The 22,806-nt window shown below is 50.6% G+C and overlaps 1 protein-coding gene across 4 annotated transcripts in view; it reads right to left on the bottom strand.

Moving 5' to 3' along the window:
- Nucleotides 1-12,416, bottom strand: part of ACSL6 (acyl-CoA synthetase long-chain family member 6) — a 29,021-nt gene extending 16,605 nt beyond the window's left edge. For 2 of the 4 annotated variants that reach the window (XM_009890779.1, XM_009890787.1), the window contains exons 1-9: nucleotides 12,204-12,416; nucleotides 10,900-11,014; nucleotides 8,061-8,125; nucleotides 7,529-7,630; nucleotides 7,284-7,383; nucleotides 6,573-6,751; nucleotides 6,018-6,050; nucleotides 4,939-4,990; nucleotides 56-129 (exon numbers count right to left, since the gene is read on the bottom strand). In XM_009890779.1, coding sequence (XP_009889081.1) covers nucleotides 56-129; nucleotides 4,939-4,990; nucleotides 6,018-6,050; nucleotides 6,573-6,751; nucleotides 7,284-7,383; nucleotides 7,529-7,630; nucleotides 8,061-8,125; nucleotides 10,900-11,014; nucleotides 12,204-12,398 — 915 coding nt within the window. In that variant the 5' untranslated portion in view covers nucleotides 12,399-12,416. The remainder of the gene's footprint in view (nucleotides 1-55; nucleotides 130-4,938; nucleotides 4,991-6,017; nucleotides 6,051-6,572; nucleotides 6,752-7,283; nucleotides 7,384-7,528; nucleotides 7,631-8,060; nucleotides 8,126-10,899; nucleotides 11,015-12,203) is intronic. The other 2 variants (XM_009890805.1, XM_009890796.1) reach the window with 2 other exon arrangements.
- Nucleotides 12,417-22,806: the final 10,390 nt, after the last annotated feature.

The following is a 22,806-nucleotide window of genomic DNA, read 5'->3' as shown; positions in this document are numbered from 1 at the left end:
CGGCTTAACCCACACAATCCGTACATGGGAACATTTTCTAAATCAGGGTATTCACCTCCGTCACTTTCAAAAAGCCTGAAAAATCAGCAACCACGTTCCCGTGAGTCAGCATAGCACCTTTGGGGTTTCCTGAAAGGAAACAAAGAGTGATTTTAAAAGACGAGCCAGGAGGTAATTTCCAAGAGCTTAACAAAAACCAAAACAAGAAATGGTTAAAATATTATGTTCTCTTTTTGAATATTATATTCTCTTTTTGAATTTTAAAATTGTAATTTAAATTGTAATTAAATTGTAATTTAATTGTAATTAAAATGTAATTTTTGCAGTCATTTCTGTGCAGTAACATGCATCAAAAACACTTATTGCAATCCTCAATATTTAATAAAATGATACTGTGAACAGGGGATAACATGAACACTTCTACTGGGGGCTCTGAACAAGTTTCCGCCAGAAATTGCCCAACTGCAATTTATGAGGTTACTCAGGTGGAGCCGTTTGGTGAGCGCGGCATTTGCTTTTTCACCTTCTTTTCTGAGCCGAGAACCCCCCCCTCCGCACCGTAATGCAATTTTTAGATTTCGTATCTGTTCGTACGCCAAAATATGGTGTTCGTTAAAGAGGTGAAACCTCCGAGCACACAAACCGCAGCCGAGGGCTCTGCACGTCCTCCTGTCACCGCACTGCCCCTCTTCATCACCCTCAAAGGGTTTATTTCCGAAAAGAAGGTGTAGCTCAGCTCGAATAGAGATTACAGAGCCAGCCTCCCTCTCCCCAGCGTGTTTTTAAGCAGATTGTTTTAATTCCATCGCCCCACTGCGGCGTAGCTCCGGCTCTCCTCAGCTTTCCCCGCAGGTACCCGCCAGAGGGACGCCCGCGGGAGCTCTGCAGCGCTGCAGCAGATAACGACGGAGGCAACAGCCTCGCCGAATTATAAACCGGCCAGAATTCCTCAGATTAGGAAGGGGCACCGGGGATTTGTGAATCGGTCTCGGCGCAGAAATATATGCTTAATCCTCTGGGTTTCAGAGCAGTTGGCCGGCTGTGCTGCCGGCGGCCCTTCGGCACGGGCGCACGAGCCCGCTGTCCTGCCAGCTGAGCTGACATCGCTTCTGCGCAGCCTCTCGAATAATGAAATAAAAGCCCAAACAAAAGTAGCGGTTATTGCACACGTTTATTGCGCTAAAGCAGGACATTTTGAACACAATGTATTTTACTGAAAATCCATATTTGGTGTTCCAAGTGCCTCTGAGCAATTCCGTCCCAAATACTTGCGGGCGAACAGAGCGCACAGGAGCTATTTTGGTCTTTCGTCCTCCTCCGAAGCTCTGAGGTGAAGTTGGGGCTGACATCTTTGCCAACCACAACTGCTCCTGCCCGAACGTGTTGTACAGACGGGCTTGTGGGCACCCGCTCTGCCAGGCGGGCTCGTTTTGAGGCGCTTATTTTCACAGCTGGGTGCACACGTGGATCCAGACCTCAGGAAAAACTCCAGGAACCCATGTCAGTTGTAAATACATGCCAACGACCCAGAAATTGCTCCTCTTATTTAAGCTGTGTCTAGCCAAATATGCACGCTCAGCCCTCGCAAGTCTTCAAGTCGCTGTGCTCCCGCAGCATCGCATGAGTTTCCCTGCGGCGGCAGCGGGTGAGCTGCACGCCGGTGGAGAGGACGTGCTCCGTGCTGGTTTGGAAACTCAAAATTGTGCCCCCCGGCTATAGCAGCTGCAGATCTGTCTCCTGCGCTTTGACGCAGCTCTCCAGAATTTTTTTGGAAGATTTCTCAGATGCTTTGAGACCTCAGACTCTTACTTACTCCACCTCTGACTTTTTTTTAAATGCAAATTCAGAGTTGGACTATATGACGGAGTTGGACTAGATGATCTCTAGAGGTCCCTTCCAACTCTGAAAATTCCGTGATTCAGTACCTCTGCTCGGATCACCATAACGTGCCTGGAAGCGGAATGAACGTCCTGGCTCCTTCCCCGCAGCAGGTTCAGCATCCCGGACCGGCTGCGGTGTTAACGGCATCAAAGCAGAGGAGCAGCGTCAGAGCGAGGACAGCCTTCATCGGGAGAGATCCAGAACAAACCATGCTGCCACGGGGGACCTGGAGCTTTTCAGGCTGGGGGAGTCCTGTAAATTTTCACCTTCTTTAGTTCTTCTGTTTTAAGTGTTAACCGGGCAGAACAGGTGCCCCTTGCTATGAGCCCTTTCCCAGAATTATCACTTCCAGAGAAAATGGTTGGCAGTGATACTGCTTTTCCTTCTAAAAATTAAAATAAAAACATCAATGCCAGATGTGTAACACCACTCTCCAGTTTGAATTTCCTTGTAAAGACACACCTTGCGAGATTCCTGCTACGGGAATGGGTGTGCCGCCATCCCGCTCAGTCACTACTCCGGGAACGGCAATTTCTCCTTATCCTGGTGCCAGGCTGCTTTGACAGTTCTCATAAGCAACAGAAGAACCTTTTCCACATCACTAAATGGGTATTCCAAGCAGCAGCTCCGGCACTAACTCGGTGGTGTGATCCGTCGGAATATTGGGATGTAAGCGCCTTCCGCCCCCTGGGAGCCTGCGGCAGCCGGGGATGGGCACTGGCAGGCTGCGAGAAACCCGTGGGAAGCAATTTTTATCCAGTTGGTTACAGGTGGATCCTTGAGGAAATGATAGTTTGCTTCTCTGGAGTAGCCGGCATGAAAAATTGTATCCTGATGGTTTGGGGACATCTGTGTGCCTTTGGCCCATTTCTGAGTGCTGATGGTTTCTTGGTAAAACAATGAAAGTCGGTCTTTGCATCTGAGCTCAGCAGCTCCAGCCTCTCCCTTCTCCCTGGGGAGGCATTTGGACATCTCATCCTATCAAAGAAAAGCACACATTAAAGTCTACTTCTGGGTTTTTTTTTTTTATAAGCAGCTAAAATTGTTTCCAATTCTACAATTTCCAGGTTACAAAATATAGCTGAGATTTGTTTCACACCATACAGAGATATTTAGAGCCCTTCAGAATTGAAAAATCCCTTGAGAGCATATCCACTGAAAGAAAATTCTAAATCCGGTCATTAAAAATATCCTGATGTGAGCTATACAAAAAGCCAAGCCTTTTACATCAAAACACAACACGGAAAACAGACCGGAGTGTTGATGGAACCCCTGGAAAAGCCAGGTGGTGATGTGCAAAGTCCTCCGGCAGCAGAGGATGGGCTGCTGGTCACAAAGCACTGCCCGGTCAGAGGTTAGTTTGCAGGTAACCTGCAGAATTTGAAAACTCTGGTTTGGGTGGGAGAAAGCAAATGAGCTGCCCCGGCTGTCCTATTTCTGTAACTTCAGGCATGTTCCTAAGAAAAGCACAAAGTCAGAAACCGGCCCATGATTGCATTTGCAAATAAAAAAAAGACAAACAAAACCCCTTCTCTATTCAGAATTTCTTATTTAGAATCAAAATATCAACAAAAACGTGACTTGAAAAAATAATTGCTCTGCACTTCAAAATCCACGCAAACAGATTGTGCCCCACTGTATCTGTAGGCAGAGCTCCTTTGGGTTCCTCCAACTCCCATTTGTGCCGCCCACTCTGCACTGGCACAGCCGGCGCTCACAACGCACAGGGCTGAGAGGTCCATCTCCCGCACTGCGTTCCGCCTTTTCCTTTTAGGAATTCCCACTGCTGAGACGGAGCAGAGTCAGAGGCTCCTTCCACAGTGCACTGAAGTGCACAGACCTCAAAACTAAGAACACTGCGTGAAGGTAAAAAAGCCAAAGCCTTTTATTACATTTTGAGTTTGCATTCGGAGTTGATAAAGCAGCTGCCTACCTGATCTGCAGTACAAGTCTTCTCCAGGAGGTGGAAGATGAGGATGTCCCCTCTTGCTCAGCCGGCTCTGCAGAGCATGGGCAGCTCCCTCCTTGGAGGGCAGCTTGGTGTCAGACAGCACCTTCTGCTTGCCTAAATGAGCGGAGGCCAAACGGAGGATGCTTTGGAGCAGGACCAAGCGTTAGGCAATCCTGAGAGCACCAGTGAACCTAGAAGAGCCACTCCAGCAGTCCCTGGAGCATGGTCCTCCCCTGCAGGTCAGTATAAAAGCAGTTCCCCAAGCAATCACGCCTTGTCCATCTGCGCTGTCTGCAGGTATAGCTTTTCGGTAGATGTTACGAGTTCTTGAGAGCAGGAAATTCATAGAATGATAGAATGGTTTGGCTTGGAAGGGACCTTGAAGATCATCCAGTTCACCCCCTGCCCTGGGCAGGGACACCTCCCACCAGCCCAGGTTGCTCCAAGCCCTGTCCCACCTGGCCTGCAAAGCCCTATGAAAACCAGGCTCTGGAGAGAGGAGAAAGCACTGTGTCTGCTAAGAAGAGGCAGGAAAATGCTGCTGCAAGAAAAAGGGTCCAGCGGCACGCGAGTGCCAGCAGCGGGGGCTGCCCCGGCTCGTCCCCCAGCCTGCCCCAGCACGCGGTGCCCCAGGGCCAACCCGAGGACGGGGGCAACACACGAGCGAGCTGGGGCACACTGCAGAGGAGACGGAGGTGCTGGGGATGTCGGTGTGGTTCGGATACAGAGAATGGAAAGCTGTGCACCCGCATCTCTGGGTTGGTTTGTTTTTTTTTTTTAAGCATCTGCAGAAGGTAAATACCAATCCATCGAGCGCTTCATAACTACACTGCAAAAGGGGAAGCAGAAACATGGGCAGATTTCCAGACAACTGCAAAATCGTACCGCCAAAGTGTGTGTCAGGGAATTCAAATGAAAAATAAATATATCATTACTTTTCATTTGCAATCTACTGAAGCGGATATACATATATGTTCTTAAATATTAAAAATGCATAGAAATTGCTATGTCAGTGTAACAGCACATTTCCACATATTGAGGTGGTGCTAATAAATAATTCCATAATCTATTCTAACATTTCGCGATTAAAACGCTGCTTTTTTTACCTGTAGTGCCACTAGTAAAACAGACAATGGATAGGTCTTCTGGTCGAGGAGGCTAGAAATACACAAGGAGAATAAGAAAACCACATCAATCAAACGCAGAAGGGTCAATGGTAGACTGTAGTCATTGTATAAATTTCAAGATAAAACCAATTATATTTCAGCTCCGTCATAAAAAGCTTTCATTCCCCTTGGCAAATATAAAAGACCATCATAAAACTCTTTATCAGGTTTCGTCAGATGATGCAGACTCTATTCCTCCCATACGTTTTGCTCCAGCTGCATTAAGGGCATGCTTTAGCGTAAGGAGACTTTGATGGAACATTTGTCTTACGGTTGGTGTTTTCAAAGACACCATCTATATCTGTAGGTGTGTGGGAAAACTTGAGATAATTTACTGATTTCCAGATAAATTCTGGAAACGTGTGCTTATCCGCAACAGGGGACAACTTCCCGAAGCTGCTGATGGTGCCCATTTCCAGTAGCAGCTCTGTGTTCTCAGCACCGCCGCACGTGTGTGCTATTTTGGGTCACCAACGAACAAATAAGCAGCCTGAAGATCGGAAGCTGCTTTGGAAAGTTTTGCGTGAGTATGAGCAATTAGCGAAAAATATCAGTGCAATTGTCCAAAAATACCCCAGAGAAATACTGCCAAGTCGCGTTTCGGAGCTATAGAAACCCCTCCGGAAAGCCAAGGGGGCAAACTCATCCCCCCAGTGCCGCCTGGGCAGGGTAGTGGAATTAGTGTGGCTTAACAACGGCACTTAATTACTGCCTCATTAGCATGTTCAGCAAGGATGAACTCTCCCAGTTACGCGTCCCAGGCGGAGGGTATGAAGCAAATACTGCACATCTTCAGGGGGTGGTGTCCACAGCCCCCGGGCTCCTCCGCTGCCTCCCACGCGGAGGGTCCCGCGGCACTGCCCCAGAGACACGACATGACATGACACGACGTGACACGACACGACACGACACGCAGGATTCCTTCTGCCACAGAAAACCCTTCCCTCTCTCCTCACTGCCATAACTGCAACACGGTCAGCTGCAGTTGGACGCGGGGAAAGCAGCACGCCGATACTCACCACAGGCACGTGTCGACTCTCGCGGCCACAGTCCTGAAAGAGATTAAAGCAACAAAAATGATTTCCACTTTAATTCCTGTGGTGCAACCCGCTTGCCAATACTCTGCAAACCACTGAGGGAGAGCGTGAGCTGGAGCAGAAAAATTTGTGGCTAACACTTAGGTCATCTTTGCTATGCAAAGTTTCTTGCGTCAACCGCAATGCCACCCTTGGATTTCCAGCAGCGCTCGGGTTGGTTGAGGCTGTCTCATCGAAGTGTGAGGCTGTAGGCTCCCACGTAGGAGGACAGCGTCTCCAACAGCAACTGCCTTTCCCAGGCTTAAACAGCAGCTGATACTTTGTCTGAGCATGAGGGTTTGAAATGTTGGTGCTCCTATCGACGAGGAATAACACTAAGAGGCAACCGCACTGGGCATCAATATTACCAGCCACAAGCTGCTCTTTTGTGCTCTCCAGACACCGAACCTGCCACGCAGTTCACAAATCCCTGGTTATTCTACTGTCTTTTTACAGAAACTACAAAATATAGTAAAAGGAGAGGGAGAGCAAACTTACCTCCACCTCCTGCATGGTCTGGATGCGGACCCCACAGCGCCGCCCTCGCTCCGTCAGCTCCTTCTCAAACGGGTCCATCAGGATGATGGAGCTCAGACCTGGCGTTTCTCTCCTCTCCACGTGGTCGAGGAGTGTTCTGGCTTTTTCAGGTTTGTCACAGATGACTGTGGAAATGTCAGCTGGAAGAAAAGCAGCCAAACGAGTTGTTTACAGTAAATCTTTTTCACTGCAAGACAGGCTGCTGGCTCAGAGCTAACATTATGTCAGTTCTGATATTCACTTCAGGCTAACATCAGAAACCCTAGAATATAACACACATTCCTCTTAGAAAATCACTGCAATTTTAGCTAACCTAAATGAATGCCGAAGCTGTAGCTGATGTCTACAATGATTCTGGGACTCGGTTCAAGATGCTAAAATTGCTCACCATGTGGGCTAAAAACTCTAGGAGGCAAAATCCAAAGCAGCACAAGAGTGGGTGGCCGTGGAGTAATCCCTGCTGTCAGAGCATCCCCGTCCACGGCTGTGCACGACCGGGCGCGTGGGAAATGCAGCAGAGGCAGCCCTGACCCAGCATGGGGACACAGCTCTCCAAGTGAATTCAAGACACCCAATGAGTAAAATCACCTGCCTTTTGGAAAGCTGAAGAAAATAAACCATTCTGAGCGACAAAACTGGTTTCTGAGAAGATGACATCAATTTTGTTTTTACCTGTGTTGACAATGTAACGGATGGCTCCGGGACCTAAGGTGTCGTAGAGGGGAACCACCACCATGGAGTAGGTGTAGCAAGCCAGCTCAGAAATGATCCACTGCAGGAGGACATCAAAGCACGAAGGTGAGAAGGGGGCCGTGGCAGCAGATTTAACACACTTGAGAACGAGCTTCAAGTATAAAGCAAAGCTCACAAGTCAGGAACATTATTAATACAGCATCAAGTTGATCTTAAAATCTCACCTCTGGCCGGTTTTGAGCAAAGACGCCAATGAACTGCTTCGTGGATGGCTTGCAGCCCTGCTGAAGAAGCCCTGAACCCAGAGCTTCTGCTCTTTCAGCCACCTGGAATTTGGAGAGGAAAAAAAAAGAAACATTAAAAAAGAGGAATACAAGCAATGTCAAACTAAGTGAAGACTTAGCTTATACAGGGAGGCTCTCAAATTAGTGCCCAAATCTACAAGCCCCATGTTTTTTTTTTAATGTTACCATGAGCCATTAGTAGTTGACTACCAGTTGACCTCTGGTTGGCAATGCCCCAACAGCTTTGAGCATGTCAGTGCCGCTGTCAAGAGCGGGTGAACAGCATCGAGGTGGTCCCCGAAAGCCCAAACACCTACATGATGCTGGGATGTGCCCGGCTGGGGAAACCGGGAGCGCTCACACGGCGCGTTAGCAACCTCGTGGTCTAGAGCACGTGTGTTACCCACGGGCGCCTTAACACCCCCTTCTTCTGGGGGAGAGGACTCCGTGGGGGGTGTCGTTTCCAGCTCACCTCCTTGTAGGACAGCCACTGGTAGGGCTGTTTGGGCTTCCTGAACCCCAGGCAGGGGCCGTTTTCTGGAAGACACAAGCAGAGATGATGGTGTTAGTGCCAGGAGTTAACGTGCTGCCCACCGTGCTGTGGGGATGCAGCGCAGCCCTCGAAGAGTAAATCCCTTGTTACCGGGGTTGGCTCTCGCTCCGGGGGCAGAGCTCACTGCAAGTCCGATCGAATAGGACAAGAGGGAACAGCCTCAAGTTGCACCAGGGGAGGTTTAGACTGGGTATTAGGAAAATTTTCTTCAGCGAAAGGGTCATCAAGCGCTGGCACAGGCTGCCCAGGGACGTGGTGGAGTCGCCGTCCCTGGAGGTGTTTAACAGAGGGGCAGCCGTGGTGCTGAGGGACGTGGGTTAGTGGTGGGTTTGGCAGTGTTGGGGTGATGGTGGGACTCGATGATCTTAAAGGTCCCTTCCAATCTAGACGATTCTATCATTCTGTGATTCTATCAAATTAAACACACGGGTGCAGCTAATGAGAGACGGGCTGCTGGGATCTGCCAAAGAGTCACTTCAATCCTCCTCCCTGAGCTGCAGTGGGGGCAAACTGCTGCTGTCCCCTAACAGCCTCATTAAAAAACGCTTCTCCCGAGGTAGTGAGAGCATCAGTGTCTGATGAGGGCTTTCATCCCAAACGCCGGCTCCCACTGCTTTTGCTGCCTTTTGATTTAAACACTTCAAAGAGAAAACTGCTATTTTTAGCACAGCCTGCTCTGGAGGAGAGTAAGACAATACGCAGCACTACCTGACAAGAGAAATGTTTGAGAAGTTTAATAATTTGCCAACTGTACTTATCTGCACAAGATCCATCCCTCCATGCTCCTACCGAGTTAAATTTATTTACCCCTGTCCCGCCCAGTGGGATATTTGCAGTTCCACTGAGGCTCTTGGTGGTACCAAAATAATAATCTGACAGTGAAATTGGTGCGTTCAATGAGCCGGGACGTCGTAAGCAGCAGACACAGAAATAGTTATGATAGAGCAGGGAAGAGTCATCGTGGCTTTTTGGAGCGGGAAATGATGCCTCACAAGTGTGTGAGCGCTCTTTGACAGTACCATCGACCACGGGGTAAGGGCGATGGACTGACACACCACACTCAGCTTTCCTGAGAGCTTTTGGCAGAGTGCCGTACCCTGCCCTGTTGTGGAATAAAAGGTAAGCTGGATGAGTTACTGATGAAAAGGCAGCAAGGAGCAGAAATAAGTATCAGCGTTTGCAGCGGAGGAGGAGCTCCGTTGGGTCCCACAGCTCTATGCCCAGATCAGCCCCGTTTAATGTATTCATGATGTATTCAATAATGTATGATGAGCTTTGCTGATGCTGCAAAATTCAGGACGTTAAGCTGTCTGCCAGCGGCAGCAAAAAGATCTCGCGGTACTGAGAGACTGCACAGTAAAATTCAATGGCATTAAGGGCAAAATCATGCACGATGCAAATAATAACCCTAATTATAACCCCAACGCTCCAGAAGCAGTGCCCACACCACCACGGGCAGCACAGGCTGCAGTACCCACCCTGTCCCTCGCTGGGCCTCCTCCTTCCTTGGACTCCTCTCCTTGGACCTCCCACTCTCTGGATCTCACACTCTCAGGCCTCCAACTCTATTTGGACTTCCATCTCTTGGTCTCCCTTCATTTTGTTCCCACTCTATTGGCCTCCACTCTTTGGGCCCGCCGTTCTCCAAGATGTCCACTTGCTGGTCCTCCCACACCAATTGGCCTCCCACTCTGCGATCCTCTGAATTGCTTTCTCCCTTCCGCACCTTTTTGGCATCCCCATTCTTTGGACCACTACACTCAGTTGACCTTCCACACTTTTGTCAATTCCCACACTTTTGGGGCCTCTTCACTTCTTTGGCCACCCACACATTTTCATCCTCCCACAATATTTTGGCCTCATACACTCTTTTGACCTCTCATACCTTTTGGGTCTCGCACTCTCTGAGCCTCTCTTGGCCATCCTACAAGTTTGGGGACTCTACACTCCTTGGGACTTTAAACTCTCAATGGGCCTCCCACACCCTTTTTGTCTCCCACACTTTTTCAGCCTCTACACCTCTTTGACCTCCCACAGCTTTAGCAACCTCTACACCTTTTTCATCCTCTATACCTCATTGGCCTCCCCCACCTTTTCACCCTCCCACTTGTTGGGCCTCAACACTCTTTTGGCCTCTTACACCTTTTCAATCTCTACACTTGTTGAGCTTTCCACAACTTTTGGGCCTCAACACTCAGGCCTCCCAGTCTTTGGCCTCAACACTCATGGGTCCTCCCATTCTTCTTGGTCATTCCACACCTTTTTGGCTTCTAAACTCCTTCAGCCTCTCACACTCTCTTAGGGTCTATGTTCTCTGGGCCTCTGCACTTTTTTGGCTCTCATGTTCTTTCAGCCTCCCTCTCTCCTTCAGCAATCATATTTCCTTCAGCTTCCCACACTCCTTTTGCTTCTACACATTTTGTGCCTCCTGCACCCTTGGGGCCTCCCACACTTTTTCAGCATCGCCACAATTTGTGCCTCCCCCATTTTTTCAACCTCTCGCTGTCTTGACTTCTACAGTTTCGTGGCTTCCCGCATTCTGGTGGCCTCCCACTCTCCTTTGGCCTTTGAGTCCAAACGAGCCTCTACACCATTTTGGCCTCCCACACTTCTGTGGGCTCCCACGCTCTTTCAGCCTCTACACTCTCTGAGCTCCCCTAAGCCTTTGAGCCTCCCACACCATTTGGACCTCTACATCGTCTGGTCCTCCACCTCTCCCCACCGCTGCTCCCAGGCCTCCCCGTCCCCATGCTCTCACCAGAGATGCTGAATCCCCTCCTGAAGACCTCATACATCGTCCTGGCATCGTCGTAGTAGTGCGTCAGCAGCTGCGGGCTGTCGCCAATCACCGACCGGCGTGCCCCGGCCAGGCCCTGTGCGACACAACATAACATGATGCGACACAGCCGGGAGATGGGGAAATCCCGACGTGTAAAGCAGCATGCTCCCCAAATGCTGGGGAAGCCTCTGCAGCCACCACCATGTTCCTGCCCCACCACTCAAAGGGACGGGAGAGGTGGGATGTCCACCTTGGCACCCCAGGAACATGGAGAACCACCTGCCCAGAGAGGAGCGCTTGACCCGGCTCGTTGCCACAGGAGGTGGTTGGTTTGAGGAGGAATTACAAATCTGCAAGTAACGGAGTGGGGACATGCTGGGGGGAGCAACTGCTCTGGGCTTTGCAGGTCCCCAGAACTGGCACCACGGGCACCTTCTCGAGGACATCCAGACCAACACCAAGGAGAGACTAAAGCTGAGGCCGGACTCCAGAGCCCGGTGCGTGGGTTTAGTCGGGGTGTTTCAGGAGCGGGAGGCAGGCAGGGCAAGGGTGACCCAACCGCAACTGCGCTGGGAGCCAGAAGAAAGTCTCAGTGAAGCCCTAACCGCAGGGGAAAACTGGCTTGGAAACTGTAAATTCCTCCCACCCTTTTACGAAGTTGATGGAATGAAAGACAATGAGGTTTTAGAGGGGACATCAGAAAAGGCTTTAAAAAATTCTCATCACACTTTGAGATATTAATTTAAGTGGAAACAATCTTCCGAAATATTTCTGCTCTTTAAACCAGAGCAGCTTCATTAAACTTTAAAACCTTTTGCAAGCATGAAAATTAATAACTCCTCAGCCTCTAAGCACAGATTCGGATCTACTTTTTCTTATTATTACAAAGTTTGCAGCAGCAAACTCAGTACTGGGCACACAGACAAGAAGTGCCGGCTGATTCGATCTTATCAGTTGTTGCCTTTCGGTGGTTTCTCCCACGCCATGGCAGCTCCTGCAGTTTTGGGTCATGGATGGTTAAGCAAAGCCAAGATCAAAATGTTATGGAAAATCCAAGAGAATAAATTAATGGGCTGCATTCTGATTTTCCACTTTACAGGAAAAGGTGAATTAAGGCGCGAAGTGATGTCAGGCATAGCGCATTACATGACCGACTTCAGGATGAGGGTGGGGACCCCGCAAACCAAACAAAGGCACCTCCCGGTGTCCCCTGCGCTCATTTCCAGGTGTGCAAACCTCATCCAAAACCCAGTTTTCTCCATCCGGCGTGTCCCAGACCTCACCTCGACTTCCTCCGACTGCATCCGCAGGTCGCAGGGCGGCTTCACGGCGCGGGGCCGGCTGGCGAACCAGTACGCGACGACGGCCGCGAAGGCACCGATGCCCACCAGCGCCGTGGCCGGCAGGTTGCGGAAAAACTGGCTGAGGTCGTCGAACTCGGGGAGCCGCAGGCTCCGCAGGATTTCCTGCGCCTGCATCTTCTCCACGAGGGAAACGGCAAACTCTGCAAGAGGCAGAAGGACGTGCGGTCAGGTCATGCTGCAGGACGGGCACGGGCAGTGGTGGGGGGTGTCTCTGTGCGGCTCAGGATGAGGAGAACGCGCTTCCCCTCATCAGCCAGGGCAAACACTGCTCTGCCGACCCCCGGGCTGCCTACCAACAACCACAGAATCACAGAATGGTCAGGGCTGGAAGGGACCTCTGGAGATCATCTAGTCCAACCCCCCCGCCAGAGCAGGGGCACCTCCAGCAGTGGCACAGGACGGCGTCCAGGCGGGTTTGGGATGGCTCCAGAGGGGGAGACTCCCCCACCTCTCTGGGCAGCCTGTGCCACTGCTCTGCCACCCTCAAAGTATAGAAGTTCCTCCTCATGTTAAGATGGAACTTCCTATGCTCCAGTTTGTGCCCGTTCCCTGTTGTCCACCCCCACGTGGGAAGAAGAGCATCTCTGGAAGAGACATGAGAAGGAAGAAAACATCCCAGCAAGGGTGAGCAGGAGCGGAGAGCTCACGCCTAAAGGACAAGTGAGTACATGTGTACGCTGGGCGATGCGGCTGCAGGGATCTGCAGCAGACAGATGCTGTGACAAGCTCTGGGATCCAGCTACCACTGCACCCTCAGGGCCACCAGCAGCAGCTCTGCCTTCCCCGGGGCAGGACAGGGGCTGCATGGTGGCCACAGCCCCCGGCAGGGACAGGCGGCACGGTGCCAGCTCCAGCCACAAGCCCTGGTTCACGTGGAGCAGGGCAAAGCCGACGTGTCTCTGTGCGCCCAAACGCTGCGCAGACACGCTCCCAAACCACCACCTTCTGCCTTTGTGCCAGCTTCACGTTCTCAGCTTCAAGTTCGTTCTTGATGATTGACATCGGGGTAAATTATAGGTGCTTCCAGCCAAAGAAAGTTGCGTTTCATCGCGTAAATGTTTCCTGGAAGAAACAGCAAGCGACTGCAGAGAGGGGATAAGGCAGCGCGGGGGTGTCAGGCTGCGAGCACGCCGCCGCAGTTGCCGCCCCCTGCTCGGGGAGAGCAGGGCAGCGCTAGGAATACACTCATCAGTTCTCTTTCTTGCAGAGGGAGGTTACTGGGATTCTCTTACGAGATGGAGAGTCAATTTTATGAATCGTGTTTTGATGTGTATTGGAAGAGAAGGGTTGGAGCCTCAGCTCCTGGCAGGACGCAGTGGGGCTGCTGGGGACCCTCCGTCCCCCGCTGCCAGCCCCCGCGCTGCCCCGACAGCGCTGAAACTAAAAGCCAAGAGAAAAACTTTCCTCCTTTTCTGTAGCGAAGGGCTGTGCATGGAGGAGATGGGCGAGGGGAGAAGTTTTATGGCACAGGATGGTAACGCTCTGCCGTCCACGGCTCATCCCCTTTGTGCCTGCCAGCATCGCTTTGCTGCGGGCGCAGGGAGGGCGGCTCTCGCTTCTGCGGGACTCGCGGGTGAGAGCTGCTCGCTGGGAACGCAGAGGGCACGCGGCTGCGGGGGCATCTCCCCAAGCACAGACCCTGCACGTTGCTTTACTTTTTCCTTTTGCGTATACAGAAATGGCCACCGCAGAGAGGAGCCGGGTGGCTCGCTGCTCCCGGGGCGCGAGGTGAGGCTGTCCTCAGGGGACTTTGTGTTTGGCTGCTGAGTACACGAGGAGCATTTTAAATAACTCCTATTTACAGTCACGGCCCCGTATCGAGTCCCCGCCAGGGAGTCTCCGGTAACGGCCGGCCCTGCAAGGGACCAGCCAACAGACGCTGCAGAGGAGGGGATCCAAACAGTTAAGGTTTCCTGTTAAGCCCCACAGCTCTATTTACGACTTTACCAGCAGACAAGACCTTAAAGAAAAAGCTCTTCTGCCGCAGGAGCCCAGGCAGCCCCTTTCCTCTCGCCCTCCGGCCTCGCTCCAGCTTCTGGAGCCACCGAGTGATTGATGGAGGGGCTTCGCTCCCGGGGAGGGGGGGGTCAGCGCTTCCCGCACAATGGCACCACTGACGTTAACACAAACCGGCTTTTTTCCTCCTGAGAACAGTGTCTGGGTTACGCTGAAGGTCGGGACTACCCTCGCGCAGCTTTTTCCCGTATTCGTGCCGAGCGGGCTGTGGGGGCCGGCGGGGGCCAGCCCGCGAACACAGCTCTGGAGGAGGTTTTTAAGTTTGTATGAGCAAAAAAACCACAGCGAAGAATTAACCTCACCCACTGTCAGGCTAAAAGGTGGTGGAGGGCAGCAGGGAGCGGTGGCAGCGACACAGAGCCCATGTTCGGGGCCATCTCCCTCCTGTGGCCACTAGCCTGGTCGCCCCTTGGGGCAGATGCTGGACACCAGCCCAGCATCCCACAGCCACCTCTGCTCCTCCAAGGGCTCCTGGCCGTGCAGACCCCCTGGGACCACAACCAGCCCCTCCAAGAATGGGTGAGATGATCACGGCAAATAAAACAGCATCCGGATGATGCTACTGGGCAACACCCGCCCAGCGGGTAACCTTCTCCTGAACTTGGAGCATTTTTCCAGGAATGGGCTCATCCAATAGAATATAGACTACATCGCTGCAACGACGTTAGAATGAACTGAGACGGAGTGCCGGTTTCTCCCCGCAATATTTCTCCACATCAGGCTATGAAAAGCAGCTCGCCAGACGCACTTTTACTAGCAAACTACAAAAAGTGGGAGAGCTGGGAGAGGGAGTTATTCATTCACCAATGAATCAGATATTTGTGCAAAAGCATTTCAGCCAGTCCCACTTAAAACCATTCGCTCCCGGAAACACAGCCTTGCCCCACCAAAGGTAGCCACCTAATTTGCCATGGTTGCTGGTTACACTGAAAGCTTGAGAATACCTCCCTCAACGCCAGCCTGTGAGTGCGGTTTTGTATCCATCTGTGCAGCCAAGCCGAAAGCAGAAATTTGGGAAGGTGCTCGTGGGAAGGGCGAAGCAGTGGCAGCGGTGCCGTGGGGGGATGCGTGGCCACAGCCACGTGCTTCTGCTCCGCTCGGCCGTGGGTATCACGGGTATTGCCATGCTGCACATCTGTCTGGGTGCAGGGCATCCATGGACATCTGGAGTTCACGGCATCATCAAAAGGACCAGGAGAGTCGGGGTTGCAATAAAAAGAACAAGTGTTGGAAGCCAGACCCTATACAATATGGGAATAAATCTATTCCTGTTATAACACAGACAATGAAAAAGTGTGATTACACCTTTACTGACTTCGCATCCCCTTGACATGTGCCAGGTGTCGTTTTGTCAGTACCCGGATTTTGAAAAATTTGCTCGCGACATCAAAAGCACGCTTTTAACCTGCCAAAAAGATACGATGCTGTAACACAGAATTAAGAATCACTTATAATTTCTGGGAGGTATTTGGCCTTGGCAAAGTGATGGGCATGGTGCTCCTTGGGTTTGCATGGAACATATTCCCCTCGCTGGGGTGGTGACAGGGACACTGTGGACCACTGAGTGCCACGAGCAGGGTGCTGTTGGCAGCATCTGCCTCCACAGCGAGGTGAAACGCGTCATTTTGGCTGCCGCAGCACAAAACCCACAGGGAAACTACTTAAATTGCACTCATTCCATCCGCTTCCAGGAGAAAAATTAGAACATTCATCTCAATCAAATGCTCACAGTACATTTATTATTTCTAACCACTTGTGCCACACTCTGCTGCCTTCTGCTGAATTCCTACTCCGGCCATTGTTTCCCACCGACCTGAAGTTTTTGTCACGCAGCACCCTGGAACCGGTGCCTGAATCCTTCATCCATAACCACATCAGCTGCATTAAATAAATAAGTATGACTGGAAAATAGAAATTCCCTTTTCCCTGCTCAAGGGAACCTGCTGGCCCATTTCCACGGTGAACTTAAGAGATTCCTGTGACCACAAAGTCTGCCAGGATTTTTCAGATCCTTTATGATTAAATAAATAAAAAAATAATAATACATAAGCACTTCTTGTTAGTGACCCATTTTAAGTACACCGCAGGGCATCTCAGAGGATGACGGTGATGGAAATGTCAGCGGTGGGAAATAATATCAGAAAATACACCTGAAAGCAGAAATCCACTTAGTTTTCTGCCCGAATGCAACGTGTGCCGGGATCCCTGGGAGAGTGCAGTAGAAGTGCTAGTGTGGTAAGGAGAAAGTTCACAAACTCATCTGCTTATGTTTTCCTACTTTCACTTAGTAATCTAAGTTCAGTGAAGACTAAACATATACGTTGAGATCAAGATCCTGTTCTCAAGAGTGAACTTACCCGGGCACGGGAAGTTCCCAGCGCCTTTGAATCCTCTTGACCTGTAATCCCTGAGACCTGTAACTTCAGTCGCTGACCCCCCCGTTTCTGATCACATTTGATTTTTGCGCTGCAAAGCTTCTGCAACAGTAATCTTGATGGTTGCATCCCAAAGTGACTCGTGATGTGCCCGTACTTGATCTGCTCGGGGCAGCAAACCCGCCTGGGGAAGGTGGCCAGGGAAGGGGCCCAGGCATGTTTGGGAGGAGCAGCGCGGTCCAGACAGGGGAGAAACACACTGGCACCCTCATCTCTGAATATATTTCTCACGTGATCAGGAAAATAAATACTACTAATTAAAAAAAAAAAAAAAAGCCAGCGCGGTTGGGCTGGGTTTCCCATCCGCAGGGCAGCAGCACACAGCGAGCAGCCGCTGCCATCACCTGGGTCTCAGGAGCAGCGGTAGGACGCCCTGTCCACCCCTTCTCCAGCCCTTTTTGCCCCATTTCTGTTCCCGGCGGTGAACCCACAGCCCTGCTGCGGTGCACGCTCCCCGTGAGCAAACAGAGCACCGCAGCTGCGCACATGGCACACGGAAACACCGACATTTCCAGTTTTTCCAAACGGGACTTCACATTACCCCTGGACTTCTAAAGCATCCCCATGGCAGAGAAAAGTGAAACAAATCTGCAGGAGGTGGAGAGAAGAAAGCGGTTTTGAGAACGGAAGAAGCGCTGGTTAGTCGCTAGGAGGGAAGAGCCACGGGCGAGCGGTTTGATGTGGGGCACCCTGACCTGAGAAGTTAGCTTATGTTAGTATTATCAATGTGAGCCTTAATTAACTAATAACGAAGAGAACACTGTGTTGTTTGAAGTCCCTCTAGCCTTAATTAACTAGTAATGAACAGAACGCGGTGTCGTTTGAAGTCCCTGTTCTCTGGACCTAAACATCTGGGATTGATTGTCTATAGGATGAACTATATGACAACCTGGCAAGGGGAGAATCCAGTTGGCCAACTGGGCAATGGAACTTACTTTTAAGGTGCCCTAAAGTGAACTGCCTTCATTATAGTACTAAAAAACACACCCACAGGTCAAGAAGACCCGTGCCCAGGTGAAGACCCTTCCCCCACGCATGCATGATGATTAAAAGAGCAACATAGCAGATATTATATGTAAATTACTAAGCAATCATTGTAACTGGGAGTGTACTACCTTATAAATTTTTGTATAAATATAGCAAGACGACCGGCGTGGGGTGTGCTTGATTTGTAGAAAATCCACCCAGCACCCAGGCCTGAATGAATGCAACCTCTCTCCTGAGCGTGGGAGATCGGTTAAACTGCACGCCGGGCACGAATCTGCTTTTCGGACACTGGGCCGGGGCTGCCCGAGTTGGACGGCGCGGCTGGAACCTCCCACACCATGGGCTCGGCGTGAACCGGGCTTCTGCAGCCCCTCGCTGGGCTTTGAATCGCCGACCGGCCTTTGTTAACAGGCCGTGACCACGGGGACAATGCTGATTTATTTATTTTTTTAGCTACAAACGGCACTATTGTGCCATTCAGTTTTGATCTTTTCCTGCTGGAAGTGATTCTGTAACTCCAGCGCAGTCAATGGAGTTTTAGTGACACGAACCAGTGTGGGAACAGCCTCAAACTACTGGCGTATGCATAATGCAATTAAAATTTTACCCGTCCTGGGCAGCCGTGCAATCGCATCCTTCCTACCATTACGTCAGCACCCGGGCGCCTGCTTGGGAAGGAGAACTCCTTTTGAGATGCCTTTTCCTTCCTGCCCACCACGCATCCACAGCGGGCTGGGGAAGAGGCGGGTGATTCATTTTATGTTGGAAACGGGGCAAAATGACTAATTACTATCCCTATAGCCAAGCGCCAAAAAAGGCTCTTTACATTTGACTTTATAGCACTAAAGCAAAAATCAAATAAACAGGTTTTTTCGGTCTGTCTGAGGGAATTAACTATCTGCAGTGGGGAACTACAAACCACAGCCAGCGGGCGGCCGATGGCTCCGAGCCTGCAGACCTGCAGCTTCTCCCCGTGCGAGCTGCGGTGAGAGGAGTGCGATTCTGGGATTCTGTGAACATCCCCATCAGCCGGCGCTCGCCACACACCCGTGTCTTTGGCTACGGCGTCGGCTGCTCCCTCATTTCACCGGGGAAACAGAAAATACAGGATGTAAAACGTCTCAATCCAGAGAGGCAGATTTAGAGGGATTTCACCCCAAGTGAAACAGTGGGAGCTTTTTGAACTGTGTGTTCTCACATCCCGCTCCGCAGACCCCAGACTCTGCCATTTGTCGTTGCTTTCCTGACAGGGGGTCGGTGACAGAAGATTTGCTGGAGGAAGCACCCAGCAAAGTTTGGGCCATTCTCCCTTACCTGCCCCCGCAGGAGAAAAACACGCTCGCAGTGCTCTGTAGGCAAGGTTCTTTCAGGTGAGGATTCAAATCATCTTGTGAGTATGTCACTACATGAGAGTCTCCGTTTACGGAGGGCAAGGGAGCATCGGAGTTCACAGGGACACACGAAACCGGCAGGTATTAGTGGGACTGCATCACTGGGACCCATTCGCTAATTTAAACGAAGCTATTGCAATGATTAACGTGTTTCTGAAAACACGTGCGCGGGGGCCGCTGTAACCCCGCGGGCAGAGGGCGTTTGGGGATTGTGTGTATTGCTAGCAGAGTGCAATGCTTTTTTCCTTTTCCTTTTTCCAAGCTTCGTGCGAGCACACGGCGGGAGAGCGATGCCGGGAGGAACCGCTGTCATTAAATGCGGCTCAGGTACCACTGCCTTTCTCTAACTTGGCCAAGGCAGCAGCTCGTGGGAGACCACAGGCTATGAATTCCTGATCACTGCTGTAATGAAACCCAGAGACGATGCCAAGCCAGCCTCTGCCATGCACCTCCGCACGTTTCGCTTGTACGGGCACCGGAGACGAGGAGTTGGATGAACCTTCAGCCGCAGCTTAAAGCCCATCTGGGCCATGGTCGGGCTCAGCCACAGAGGGGACATCGCCGGCCGCTCCGTGGCAGACGGGTCTCACGCTCACACAGACAGAGATGCACAAGTTTTTATGGGAACAAGTGATCTAACAATGTCTCCAACCACAAAAAGTGAAGTGCAGCCTTTGTCGGGCTTCAGCCACAAATACAGTGCCCGCTTTATTCTGAACCTGCAGATTTTTTTCTCATCTGTTCTAATTGAAGATGAGAAAATTTGGGAAGCTCAGGGCACTTGGCCATCTTTCTGTTTTCAGCTTCTTTGAGATTAGGTCAATTTTATTCTCTGTTTTAATAGTTTTGCACTACAGTGTTTATGGAAATAGTAATGCCACACTTTACAGCAGGCACAAAGCCAGTGTTAATCGCAGAGAGAAAATGCCATTATATACTTATTGATCATCACAGATAGCTACCGAAAACCCTACAGAAGAGTGGCACTGCCGTGAGAGGGGAAGCCAGACAACCTGCGAGTCCTACAAACTGCTGGAGAAAGAGTAAAGGGGGTGATAAACATCAGGGGGAAAACACGAGCACTGGAAGTACCTGAAACTATGAAAGAACCAATGTGCAGAAATCCAGTGAAGAGCCCCGAAACGAAGCAGAAGACGAGCAATACTTGGGCTCAGGTCCTTTCACAGGACTCCTATCCACTTCCTGCCATACATGTGCAATTGTGGTACAAACACGCCGCCGCAATTACACCGCGACCCCAAATACATCATTACACGGCCGGCATCCCTCCGCGAGCGGCTCAGGCACCGGCGACCCCGCAGCCCCGACCCACCTCAGGCGTACTCAGCTGTGTATGCAGGGACCCTCCGCGAGGACAAATCAGCTGTGCCTACCTGGGGTTCAGCAATTATTGGCATTATCGGCCAAGCCGAGGATAATACTATTTAAAACTTTCTTAAACTTTACCTGCTTTTGCTCCTCTAAAGGGACTTGTTTCACTATAGCCCTTTTCCCCATTTAACATCTCTCACCTTCAGTCAGATCACACTGAAGTGAACTCCCACAGCTTCTGTGTGATGCATCGCTCCTTTGATTTTTGGGAGAGTATATGTTCTTCAGAACCATGGTTTTCATTAAAAACATGCCCCCTACCCACCAAAACCAGGCCAAAACAAACTCTTGCAGATGCTTGATTTTACCTACTGTGTGTGAAATAATCGACTCCTGAGTGCAACAATATATAAACCACAATTACTATGTTTTACTTAAATTACACAATTCTTTGTGGGGTCAAATTGTGATTTTATTATTTCATTTAAGAATTAAAGCAAACGCATGAGTCCTCATGGAGTATTGTTCCACTATAATCTCATGAGTCATAATTGGGAAGTGAAAAGAAAAAAAAAAAAAAAGAAAGAAAAAAAGTAGGAGGAAGTAATTTAGAGACGAAATTGCTTTTTTTGGATTATTATGCCAGGACTCAGACAACATGAGAAGGTGTGAGAGGCGATGGATGCAGTATATATATATTTGCTCTTGGCCATCTAATGGCACAGATAGCGAACAAGGGAGGAAAGGGACAGAGCACCTGCGAGGCTGTGACATCTCTCCAGGGAGCAGACACCGGAGAATCACCCAGTGAGCAAGAAATGTCATAAAAAGCAGGTTAAAATTTATTTATTTATTTATTTTTAAAATGTCCTTCTCCCCTTCCTTTAGGAATCAGACCCGTCCAATCTGTTGAACTGGCTGGTTGCCAACAAGACTATTAAAGAACGAGGTTTCAATGGTACATAAGCCTCTTTCGCTCGAATTGCTTTCGTGCCGGCGGAGCTGGCCGGGGGCTCGGTGCACCCCGGACTGGGGGTCTGGGGCGCGGGAAGCAGACGTGGGGCTGCGGCGAGGCCATCGGGGACCGTCCCCATACCACCGCCTCCCCGCTCACCCCCGCCAGTGCTGTCCCTCCCCGGTCAGCGAGGCCGAGCTATCTGCCACGGAAAAAGGCTTTACAGCCAGGTCAAGCCTCTTTGATCTGCTGGAGAGGAATAAGGCGAATAAAGTTCACTGCGAGGAAACCGGCAGTGCTTTCGCGTGACCTCCGGTTACTGCGCGTAGCGGGAAGAGGACGGGGATGAATGAAAGGGGTTCAGCACGAGGTTGGGGCTGTGCCATAAATTGGGCCCGGTGATGTAAGCGGGACTATTTTTAATTTTTTTTTTTTTTTTTTTTTAGGAGGGGCAGGCAGAAAAATGCCCGGTGCAGAAAAAATGTCTCAGAGAGAAGCCTGCCAAAGGGTTTGGTACCGTTATACATACGTATAAAATTATATATCTGCGGATGTGGATGTATATGCTTGTGTGTGCATATGCATACACATTAAAAAATACATATATAAATCTTCCCCTGCTCTGAATGACTGATGATTAACACTTGTGCCACCAGCTTTACTGCAGAGACTTCTCACGCTTCTGAAAAAAGCCCTTCTCACCAAGTACGGGGTGCGCGAACAGCACCGGCTCCTCCTCAGCACGACCAAGGCACCGCGCTCTGCTGTGGCTCCCGGGGACCGAGATGGTGGCAGAGCCCAGTGCTGGGTACAGGGATCCTCCAGCCTCCTCCAGCCTCCTCGCACCCCAACGCCAAAGCACAGACGAAGGATGGGAATCTCCAAGCAACCCGGAGGAGCGGTACTGGCCTCCAGCTCCCAGCACTGCCCAGAAATGCATTTGCAAGGAGATGCATTTGCAAGACACAAGACCTTTGCAAGCATCCACTGGAAAGGGGAAAAATGCTAACAAGGAGCTCAGTGTCCTGAAAGTCCCATTTTACAGAAAGAGCACAGTAATCGCACATAAACAGAGGTATTTAAAGTATCTAAAATATCTACAGCATACCACTCCCTTGCCAAGAGAAATTATTCAATAAATAATTCAGTGGCTGCGCAGAGATCTTACTTTACACACTTGTAATGTTTCAGAGAGCAATATCCACCGCCCAGCCGGCTGGAAATGCCCCGTGCTCGGAGCCTCATCCCTCTGCGTCAGCTCTACCTATTCGGCTGCTGATGGCAAACCCCCGTGGAAAGCTTCATCCTCCGGTCCCACACCTCCTCGCCACGCTCAGGCACAGCTCACAGACGTGAACCAACCTAAAAATACCTTTCGCACCCCAGAGCGGATCGGCGCAGCAGTA

This window comes from Charadrius vociferus, unplaced genomic scaffold (assembly GCF_000708025.1).
Source record: "Charadrius vociferus isolate BGI_N301 unplaced genomic scaffold, ASM70802v2 scaffold370, whole genome shotgun sequence".
Classification (NCBI taxonomy): domain Eukaryota; kingdom Metazoa; phylum Chordata; class Aves; order Charadriiformes; family Charadriidae; genus Charadrius; species Charadrius vociferus.
The sequence above is the reverse complement of the archived record's forward strand: the minus strand, read 5'-3'. Positions and strand labels throughout refer to the sequence as shown.